At 43.4% G+C, this 11,873-nt stretch overlaps 1 protein-coding gene across 1 annotated transcript in view; it reads left to right on the top strand.

Moving 5' to 3' along the window:
* The first annotated feature begins 2,131 nt into the window (after positions 1-2,131).
* The window catches only part of TINAG (tubulointerstitial nephritis antigen), a 166,632-nt gene continuing 156,890 nt past the window's right edge, over positions 2,132-11,873 (top strand). The window contains exon 1 of the mRNA XM_083177324.1: positions 2,132-2,520. Coding sequence (XP_083033450.1) covers positions 2,136-2,520 — 385 coding nt within the window. The 5' untranslated portion in view covers positions 2,132-2,135. The remainder of the gene's footprint in view (positions 2,521-11,873) is intronic.

Raw genomic sequence — 11,873 nt, 5'->3', positions numbered from 1 at the left:
CACTTATATCCCCTTGCCTGTCTCTGATTGGCTGCAAGCTGCCGCATCAATCAGAAACAGGAAGTGCCTGGAAATACCTTAGTTTTGACACAGATATGCAGGTCAGCGTTCAGACCAGCAGACAATATGATTAGCCCATACTGTAAGCTGACCCCAGGTGTCATGGCGGTGCCCATGCAGAATGGGCCCAGCGTGGAACCGACAATGGATGCCACACAAGGACCAAGAGGACGCAAGAGGACGCAAGGGGCACAGGGGACACCACGCCATGAGCCACAGCCAGAGATGACACAGGCTATGGGCCTGCAATGCAGGCCAGTGTGATTGTAAGGGGCACTGACGCAACCGTGATTTGTGGCAGACCCCCATGATGTAATCTAATCTAATACAAACTTCATTTCTTAATATTTTGAGAATATTAGGTTATTTAAATATATCCTTTGGGCTGTCTCAGTTAGGAGAGGTCTTCATTATTGCATGATCTACACTAGATTCCAGTTTGCAGAAGTGCCTGTGTATTGTACTTAGTAAATCTGATGTTCTTGCCAGTTACCATAGCATAAAAGTACTGTGCTCTGTTGCAGACCAAGGTGACAAAAGTGTCAGTAGTTGGGAGTTCTACTTGAGATGGGATGTTGCTATCAACAAATAATGAGAATCTACTTCTATTTGTTTAGCACCTTCTAGAAGATAATAGATAGACTCTGATTAGTTGTCTATAGCAACATTCCATCTCAAATAGAACTCCCATCCTAATAAATACACTCATTTGTTGTTTGATCCCTTTGTTGTTTGTCCCCTTGTAGGCCAAGTCCATCTGTTAGGCCAATCAATATGTCAGTTTGGCATGACTCACTCTTATACTGTACGCTCGGGGCTTGAGAGCATCTATTGGTGTTAAGAGAGTGTCTGATATGCTTGTGTCCAATACCCAATCTGGTAATTAAATCAGCAATCTGAAGCTGCATACACACTAGATGATTCTTTAGAAGATATGAACGTTAATGACCATCGTTAATGACATTATCATGCATATCGTCTATTGTGCATGCTCCCGGTGGTTGGTATTACTAGTATTGTCTTTTATAATCTATGTACATGCAAGGCAATCCCCCCGCCATTGCTCATCAAGCGCGGCATTGGCAAGTGTTTATTCTTGCCAGCTACGCCACCGGTTCCATTTGCTCCTGACATCGCGATGGGTACACATCCGCTAATGTGTACCCTGCTTGAGTCCCTGCCCTGCTTTACCTGTCTACTGTTGCCAGGTCCTAATCTCTTACTCTTTCCAGAGTATGTACTGGAGCTCTTCAAGTCTGAGCGCCATCATCTACTGTGAAACATTTCAGTGTCCTAAGTTGAGAGCAGTCGGAGTATTTAAGTATCTGACTGCCCCTCACCTTCTACGCCTAATATACTCACTCACACACACACACACACGGGATGCAGTTACAATCCCGGCGGTCGGGATCCCGGCGTTCAGAATCCCGACGCCGGAATCCCGACCGCTGAAATGCCGGCACATTCTCCCTCCGTGGGTGTCCACGACACCCCTGGAGGGAGAATAAATTAGTGTGCCGAGCGTAGCGAGGCACCAGGCCCGCTGCGTGGCGAGCGCAGCGAGCCCGCAAGGGGGGGCGATCCACATCCCCCCCTTGTCGGCATTTCGGCTGTCGGGATTGCGGCGTCGGGATTCTGAACGCCGGGATCCCGACCGCCGGGATTCAATACTGAATCCACACACACACACACACCAAATTATGAAACTGTTACTATACAATTGAGCATGAGTTTAGTAGAACACAATTAGCAGGATACCATTACACTGTGTAAGCAGGAAATTTAGTTTACAGCATTATTTCCAGATGGTCAATATAGTTTTAGTATGGAGAGTTATGTTAAACTTAGGAAATATGTGTTTCTGTGAGACAATATGAGGTACAAAGTCTACTTTTATGCAAGAATGATATATGTGTTTGTTCGTTTTTATAGCTTTTGCACATTTTCAAGTTGATCACTTGATAAAACTGGTTAATTGTTAATCAAAATCACCTTGCACAGTTCAAGTTCAGCCTATATGTTACTATCCATTTAGGTTCCACCTCACACTGAGAAGAGCTACTACCTTGGTGAAAATGGACTGTATATGCCCTATTTTTATGTTTTTATGTTTCACTACTATTTTTTATTTTAAAGGACTCGTGTCTGGGAGACGTCTAATCGTAAATTTGTATTCTGCAGAAGAGAATAGCTTATTAAGAATTGCCAGAGTAAAGAGATCTTTAAACACAGAAAGTTACTGCACCAAAGATGGCTGCTGCGACAGTAGAAATGATAGCTGCAGTTTTTATTACATTGGGAAAAATGCAACATGTTATTGTGACGGATTTTGTGACCAGGAAACATTGGGTCATGTAGACTGTTGCCCAGACTTCTGGCAGGCTTGCAGTGCACAGAATCTACAACAGACAACAAGAAGTGCTGCCTCCATTGCGATATCTGCTTCATCCGTTAAACAAGGTAAGGAGAGGACAAGCTAAAGTTTACAAAGAAGCAACCTCTATTAACTTTCTGTTCTGAGTACAGCATTAACTTTTTCAATCACTACAGTTGATCTTTTTCTGTGAAAACAAAGAGCAGCTGGATAAGACATGATAAACACATAATATAGTTATTCTCTGCTATTTTTCATTACACTAAATACAAATTAAATCCCAGGAAAACAAATGTGAAAACGGCATGGTATTCACCCACTGGTTCTTAAGTACTGACATTTAAATTTTACGCAAATGGCTTTATAAATGTAAAAACAATTATAGGGGTTATTCTGGTTCACTCGCAAAGGCAAATTTACTCGCAGATGGACAAAACAATATGCACTGCAGGTGGGCCTGTAGTAACATTTGCAGAGAGAGTTACATTTGTGAGGGGTGTGTACTTCAGACTGATATCTATATTGCAGTGTAAAAATAAAGCAGCCAGTATTTACCCTGCACAGAAACAAAATGACTTAACAAAATGTAACTCTCTCTGCACTTGTAACATCAACCCCACCTGCAGTGCACATGGTTTTGTCCATCTGAGAGTGAATTTGCCTTTTTCTAGTGAACCAGAATAATCCCCATAATGTAATATTTGGAAATATTCATGAAAACCTAAAAACGTTAATGATATTGGATATACAGAATATATAGACTATACTATGTCAGATCAGATGCTAATGGTTTTGGGTGGGAGGGGGGCTAGGCAGAGAGGGGGGGGGGGGGGGTCCCCAGGCAAAGAGATGGTTGACAGTGGGGTTAGGCATAGAGAGAGGGGGGTCAGGCAAAGAGAGATGGGTGACAGTGGGGCCTGATAGAAGGCGGGAGAGAGAAAGAGAGAGAGAAAAAGAGAGAGAGGGAAGGAGAAAGAGAGAAAAAGAGAGAGGGAAGGAGAAAGAGAGAAAAAGAGAGAGAGGGAAAGAGAAAGAGAGAGAGAAAGAGAAAGAAAGAGAGAGACTCAATCAGTCCTGCTTAGATCTGGGCTGCTGTAGTGGCCTCGGCAGGCCCTGCGCAGCGGCTGCAGGGTGGCGCTTTTCCGCAGGTGGTAGCAGATTAGCTGCTGCAGAGGGGGGCCGACGGCACGGATATTTGAGCACTTTGGATGGCAGTGTTGGGGGAAGGTGTCGTGGGGATGCTTCTCCCCGGGGAGCCCTCAATAGCGGCTGGTGATAGGAGGCGGGCTGACGCACATCCAAACCCCACATGCTGCACTGCACGGTTGTTGGACCTGTCTGCTGCTCAGTGCTGCCGGAAGCTGCTGCGCTCAGGCAAGGTCGGATTTATATTTCTTTGGGGAGGAGGAGCGGGGGTGATGGGGGATGCCACTGCATGCAAAAGGGTACTGCCGGGCAGCACCTCTGAAATAGGAACATTGGGGGCAATGGAGCCAGTGCCCCCTTTAAGGCTGGCGCCCGGCGGCAGATAACTCCTATCCTCCTGGAGTTCCGCCACTGGGCTAAAGCTCAATACTGTACATAATAGATGGGATAGTAAAAGATTTCGTATAGAAGGGCCCTTCTGAGCAGTATCTTTTACCATCTCGCCCAATGTGTGTACTCGTTCATTGTGCTCCCGTACATTGTTAAAGACCCCTCCCTCATCTGAACATGTACTGATGAGTGAAGTCCCCATTAATGGCTCCCCCATACCCCCCCCCCCCCTGCCGCCGCTCCCTTCTCCTCTGGCATCGGTGAGTGTTTATACACTTGCAATGGCAGAACCCCACTGGGTCCCTGCTGCTGCTGCCAATACTGGCATCGGTGTCCCCAAGTGTGCAAGGGGCTTAAGGTTCTCGAAGCTACTGTTTTAATGAAGGTTCTGGAATTGTTTTAATTTTTTTTAGCTAGAACAAAGAAAAAAAATAGGCAACAGAAAAGGCAGTTTGAAATCCATATTACAAGTACAAATGATAAATACCAAGATTGTTTACAGATAGTCTGGGGGGGCAGAAAAATCACCTTATATATGATATTCCTATTCCCGTTCTCTTCATCTACTTTGACTTTGAAAGCATCCAGAGCTGGGGATGTAATCTAACAGGGGACAGAGCTAAGTGCACACCTAGAAATGCCTTACAGACAATGGGCGTATTCAATTAGCCTGATTCGCCATGTTTTTATGGCGAATTTGTGCTGTTTGGAGAATTTCTGACTAAAACGGTGAATCACCCTATTCAATGACCACATGGCGAATACATTTCAAGGTTTTTTTCGCCATGATTCACCGAGTAGCAATCGCTATCTTTTTATGGTGAAGTGGAATGTGAACTTTTAAAATAAAGTGTTTTGTTTTTTACATTTGGTGTCAAAAAATCAGGAATTTTATTCTGAGGAGAGGCATGCTATTTTTATTCATGTGCTGTAAGCACATGAATATATATTTAATTTTAAAAAAAAAAATGTTTTTTTTTTTTTTTTTTTTTTTTACACAGCAGCCAGCAGGGGGCGCCGGAGCCGAGCCCCTCATTACATATTCATATATTCACTGCACCCGATCGTTACGATCGTGTGTAGTGAATATACGCTCCCCTGCTGGCACCCCCGGGGGGCAGCCTGTGCTGCCTGGCACCCGGGGAGCCCACCTAACCCCCACAAACGTTCTGGGCTAGGCAGAGAGACTACCATCTCTCTGCCTGGCACCGTCCTCAGGCTCCCTGCGGCAATCGCCGCAGGAGCTCATATTCGCCTGTGAGGGGCAGCGAGCCCCTGACACGTTGAATACCGGAGCCCGCCGGCTCCGGAACGTGGCGAATGTGCAGCGAATCCTTAAAAGGATTCGCTGCACCTCGCAGGTATTCTCATTGAATACCGCCCATTGTCTAGGTCAGGGGTAGCCAACTCCAGTCCTCGAGAGCTACCAACATTTAACGTTTTCCATGTCTCCTCACAGAATCACAAGTGAAGTATTTAGCCCCACCTGTGGATCTTTTAAAATGTGTCAGTCAGTAATGAGTGCACCTGTGTACCTGCGAGGTGAGCTGGAAAACATGAACTGTTGGTAGCTCTCGAGGACTGAAGTTGGCTACCACTGGTATACACTTATCACATACAAAGATTATAAATTAGCAGCTCTCAATTTTAATTAGCTTCAATACACTAATTTGTACATATTATAATACTATTCAAGAGAGCGCTGTAGAGTTTGGTACAAACTATATCTTTTTATTTATAAATCTGCACACTGAAAACAAATGGTCCTGCATGCACATATGCAATTAATGTAGGATGATCACACAGAGATTAATTATTACTGACATCTGGATTGGTCAATTAGGCTTTTAAATAGCAAACCACATTCTGACACAAAAAGTCTCCTGAGGAAACTGTTTTTGATCTTTAGCGGAGGAAACTGTTTTTGATCTTTAGCGGAGGAACTTGCAGAGAGGTGGGCAATTCACAGCAGCCTGGTACCTGTGTAATACCCTGCTCCTGCGATGCTTTACTGTATGTCTGACATGATGCTTTGTTACACACATGTCTGTTAATTTCTCAGGTAGACAATTCCCAGCAGCCTCTGCAACTGTTGCAGAGGTCAGAAGCTGGTCACATGATCAGGGTCAAAGGAGGACAGTTTATAGTGAGCAGCAGTTGGGCAGGGCAGTCGGAGGTGATGATGAGACCAGTGAGAATAGGTGCAGCTGTGTAACCACCAATGGGGGCTGTGTGGGGCCACATCCCAGGGAGATGTGATCTGGGGCCCCCAGTGCTGAAAGACATGCAGTGAGAGTGAGGTAGTCTTTCATATCAGCATCCACCTTGAGTAGTACAGAGACTGACAGAGGCAAAAGGAGCAATATGGACAGCACCATAAGGCCTCCGGCAACCAACAGTGAAAGTAGGCAGGTTATGAGGTAAAACCTGTATATCCTTATGAAGAGAGAAGGCGGGCATAGCTGCAGTCTGTAGATACCCTGCACAGATGTCAGGAAAAAGGTATCACCTGCAAGCCGTAGGTTTTTACACAGTGCCAGACAGCTACATTAAATACTGAACTGAGCTTTAGCGGAAACAAATATGTAAAATATTCTCAAAGCCAGAGTTGCTTCTATAGGAACAGTACAGTCAGTGCCTCTTTGAAAATAAAATTTAGTGTCTGAAGCAAAGTATGTAATATTGGCCAAAGACAGAAAACAGCTTTGTGCCTGGCATAAAGAATTAAGACCGTTTTCCACAGAGGCACCTTTTATGAACTAATCACCTCAGCTCTTCTACAATTAGTGAGGATTGTATAAGGGAAGTCACATTAAAGTTTACCCAGCAGCAACTGATTTGTTCAGAGATATTTATTTTAACCTGCAAACAGGTTGGCATACAGCTGAATTACTAAGAGTATAACTGACTTTTTCCCCACGGGAAGTCTTACAAACGTGCACGCAATGGAAAAACTACAGACTAACTACACTGTCTAGGAAACTTAGGAAATGTTTTATCGGAATCGTACAAACCGTGACTATTTCTATAATCGTATTATTTATTCGCTTAGAGGACCTTTTTTTTTTTTTTTTTTTTTGAAATACGTTTTTATTGAATTTTCACATGTTAGACAAACAATCAAATTGAATCGTGACCTGGTGACATTTGAAACAATAATAATAAATGTGTCTTTGTACAATTCTGGTGATTAGTTGTTCATCCGAGAAGAGAAAACATACAACACTTTGCATTATATTAATTTCAACACAGTCATTATTCACCTAGTCTGTAACCGTTAAACAGGAATTAATGGGAGTGGGGGGGGGGGGGTGTGTATGGAGAGTAGTCTCGTCTGCTTAGCTTGATAGTGTCGTATCAGTTTTATGGAAAATTGCATCACAATATACCAAATAACCTGGGTAAGTATATTCAAGATGGGGATAAATATAGATAAATAGCACTGTTTATAGTAACACCATGTCCTCGAAAGACTTTTCGGTAAAGGATTGATATAGGCTTGGAGCAGGTGGGGGGGGGGGGGGGGGAGGAACAAGGGGTTAACCTTATTCAATTTAGTCATAGTATTTTGCATTGTTACCTCAACGGAGGGAGTATATAAAGAGCTACACATATATTGATTGATTGTCTCCTCGCCATTCCAGTTTCTAGCATTAATGCCAAGAAATGACTGAGGAGGCGAGCTGCGTTAGTTTGAGGATAACATAGACCATTTAGAAATGTCAAAATATGTGATAATTTTGTTTCGGAGTTCTGGGTTCAGGGTAGATATATATGGGGACCATTTAGAATCAAAGTGAAAAGAAAAGCGTGGGGATTGTGATAGCCACGTCTTCCTATCATAATATATATGTTGGATCATCATACCATGTACTTGTAGCATAGAAGGGACCGTTTTCACCGTCCAGTGTTTGAGTATCAGTTTTTTGGCTATTGTAAATAACATAGTGAACATAGGTATCAGAGGGGTGCAATTGGGGAGGTTGGACCATTCAGAGTAGTCTAAGCAGAGACTTGCAGCCGGAGAAGGTTTCAAATGCAAAGCAAATTTTGTGTTTATAAACATATAGATCTTACTCCAAAATCTTCTAACCTTGGGACAGTCCCAGAAGCAGTGGATGAAGTCAGCCCTCGATCTCCCGCACCGGATGCACGCCGAGTCCACAGACGAGTCAAAATGAGCTCTCGTAGATGGAGGCATATACGCTCTGTGTAGCATTCTGAGGTGTACCTCTTGTAAATAAGCTGATCCCAGGGTTTTTTGTACCCTGGGATAGTGATGTAGTAGAGTGTCTAAGGATGTGATGGTGGGAATGTCTTTCTGCCAGGAATGTAATAGTTTAGTTAGTAGTGTTGGTGTCTGTGGGGTTATCAGCAGATTATATATATGTTTTAATTTGAAGGGGGATTTTTTCCATTTCTGGAGTAGCAGCATCAGAGGGGAAGTAGGTGAGGGTGTATTTGGCCGTTTTTGAAGAACTGTGACGTAGTGTCTTGCCTGTAAATACATGTAGAAATGTGTGTTGAGAAGGCCATAGGTGTCTTTAAGGGTGGAGAAAGGGAAAATATTGCCTCCTGGGTCGAACATTTGGTTAGCTGCGCATAGCCCCTTCGCCTTCCACTGGAGAAAACATGTGTTCGTGAGAGATGGAGGAAAGGATGGATTGCCCCATAGAGTGACATGAGCTGACTTGGAATAGGTACCAGTTAGTTTTTTGTGAATTTTGGACCAATTGATGTATGTGTCGTGGAAGAGTGGATGGGACAGGACATGGGGAGGGATAAGAGACTTTTCGGTATGTAGTAGAGCATTTAATGAATATGGGCGGAAAATTTCGGCCTCTAGTGAGATATCAGTGTATACGTTCTTTTCCAATATCCAGTCGGCTGCCACCCTTGTGAGAATGGCCATAGAATACGCACTGAAATCTGGAGTATTTGTGCCGCCATTTGCCTTATCCATAATTAGTTTGGCGTATGCTATTTTCGGCTTTTTCCCCTGCCATATGAAGTGTGTAATAGTTTTTTTGAGTTTCTTGTCGTCTGCTGTGGATAATTTGAAAGGTAATAGTTGTAATGTGTAAAGGAGTTTGGGAAAAATAATGGATTTAATGACTGATAGCCGCCCTAGTAGTGATAGTGGAAGATCGTGCCAACCCGTCAGTTGGGTAATAATTTTTGTTATTGTGGTCTTTATATTTATTTCATATAACTTTGTTGTGCTGTTTGGGATTTGAATACCCAAGTATTTGAAGTGGGATGTAGTAATTTTGAACGGTAAATTTTGGGACTGTTGTGGTGGTTGTGAATTAGAAGGATTCAATGGGAGGATTTCAGACTTTGAGATGTTGATTTTATAGCCTGCTGTGGAACCAAATTCTTCTATTAATCTCAGAATTTCTTGCACCGATGGGATAGGGTCCGAAATGAACAGGAGCATATCGTCCGCGAACAGGGAGACTTTCAGCTCCCTGCTGCCGACGGGTATGCCCCTGTATGTGGGGGAGAGCCTGAGAGCCATAGCAAGTGGCTCCAAGGCAATAGCAAAAAGTATTGGGGATAGGGGGCACCCCTGCCTTGTTCCCCTACCTATTTGAAACGGCGTTGAGAGAAAGCCGTTGCATGAGATTTGTGAAAGAGGGTTGTGGTATAAGGTGCGTAGTGTGTTTATAAATTTGGGTGGAAATCCAAAACAGGAAAGCGTGTGGTATAAATGGGGCCATTCAATTAAATCGAATGCCTTTTCGGCGTCTAATGAAAGAATATGCATATCTGAGGGCGGATTTTGGGTGTGTAGAAGGGATAAGGCTGCAATCACTTTCCTGACGTTAACGGTGGATTGACGGCCAGAAATAAATCCTGTCTGGTCGGGGTGTACTATAGAGGGGATAATGGTTTTAAGACGTTCTGCAATAATCTTAGTTAGGAGCTTGTAGTCTAGATTTAATAGTGATATTGGGCGGTACGAGCCCGGGAGGGAAAGATCCCTGCCGGGTTTAGGGAGGATTTTTATGACGGCGGAGTTAAAGTGATAGGGGGTGGTGTCTGTTTCTAATATGTGATTAAAGAGGTCTACTAATATTGGGGTGATTTTTGGTTGTAAAAGTTTATAGAAGGTACTACAATACCCATCTGGGCCAGGTGCTTTGTTATGTTTTAGATTTTTAATGGCTTTTTCCACTTCAGAAGAGGTGATCGGGTTGGATATTTGAGCGGCCATGGCTGGGGTTATAGAAGGGAATCGTAGGTTTTCCCATAGAGGTGTGGGGTGGTGTGTGACAGCTGGCTGTGTGATTTGGTTTTTTTCAGGGGCAATAGTGGGTTCTGCAGAGGAGGTGTATAGGTCTGTATAGAACTGGTTCATGACCTGGGCAATCTCTTCATTAGACTTTGTGAGGGGGCCTTGTGGAGTGCGTAATGGATGGACTATTGAAGGTTTTATCGTTCCCTTCAGAAGGTTAGATAAGATTTTCCCAGTTTTGTTACCGTGTCTGTGGAATCTGTAGTTTATTGCAAATAGATGTCTTTCCCCTGCTTCAGATATGTATCCTTCTAGTTGGTTTTTGGCTAGTACGTATTTCTCTTTAAGTGCTGGTGTTGGGTTTTGTTGGAATAGTGTATATGCATTAGATAATGCGGATTGTAGGGTCAGGTATCTTTGAGTGTATTCTTTATTAGAAGCGGCGGTAAATGAAATGATATCTCCTCTGATAACGGATTTCATAGTCATCCAAAACAGAGAGGGATTAGACAGGCGATGTTCTATATTAATGTTACTAAAATCTTCCACCGCATCTTCTAAATGGGTTATAAATTTCTTTGATTTGAGAAGGCGGGAGGGGAATTTCCAAAGTTTTGTTTTGTTTTCAGTAGAGGTGGTTAATTCCATTGATACTAGGGCATGATCTGAGAGGAATATAGGGGCAATGTCCGAGTTAGTGACACGGGGGAAGAGTGTGGGGGAGATTAAAAGAAAGTCAATACGTGAGAAGGAGCCATGCGCAGCTGATAGGCACGTATATTCTTTGATTGCGGGGTTCAGTGCTCTCCAGGTATCTATGACATTCAGTGATTCTATCAGGAAGTTGAGTCCTATCTTAGGCAGGGATGGTGGGTTTTTTCTTGTGTTTGATCTATCTAGTATTTGTGAGGAGACCATGTTGAAGTCACCACCAATAATAAGTGATTTATGCATGTAGGGTGTAAGAAGGGTAATGATTGTCCTATAGAAGGCCCTGGAGTATGGTGGTGGTGCATAAATGTTTGCTAATATGTATTGTTTACCTTGGATCTCGACTTTAGCTACAGCGTACCTGCCCTCCTTGTCTGTTATTTCTTGAAGGACCTCCAGTGCGAGAGATCGACGGGCGAGGGTGACAACTCCACGCGCTCTAGATGAAAAAGAGGCATGTGTTACAACTGTCCAACCTAATATCTGCAATTTTTTGACTTCAGAAGTGACTAAATGCGATTCCTGTAGGAAGACTATATCAGAGTGGGACTTATTTAAGTATATGAGGATTTTTCTTCTTTTAATAGGTGAATTGATACCCCCCACATTCCAAGTACTGATCTTGATGTTCTGGGTCATGGTGTATACCAAAAGAAGTTATGAGATGCAATTTTTAAACTTTTGAGAGTACACTGAGCATTGTTTGACACTATAACATTTTTATCATTAGAACCTGCTAATGTAGATTTTAGTGGAGACATAGGAGGGGAGTTCTCCATTTCAGGGGAGGAGAGTGAGGGACAGAAAAGATGGGGGTAAACAGGGGAGAGAAGAAAAAGAGGAAAGAATAAAGACAGCGGTAAAGTCCCACGGGTGGAAGAACCCGGGGCCAGACTTCCTATGAGAAATATCATGTAATTCTTAATTAAACACATTGTATGATGGGGTGGC

This window comes from Crinia signifera, chromosome 3 (assembly GCF_055691185.1).
Source record: "Crinia signifera chromosome 3, ASM5569118v1, whole genome shotgun sequence".
NCBI classification, from domain to species: Eukaryota; Metazoa; Chordata; class Amphibia; order Anura; family Myobatrachidae; genus Crinia; species Crinia signifera.
The sequence above is the reverse complement of the archived record's forward strand: the minus strand, read 5'-3'. Positions and strand labels throughout refer to the sequence as shown.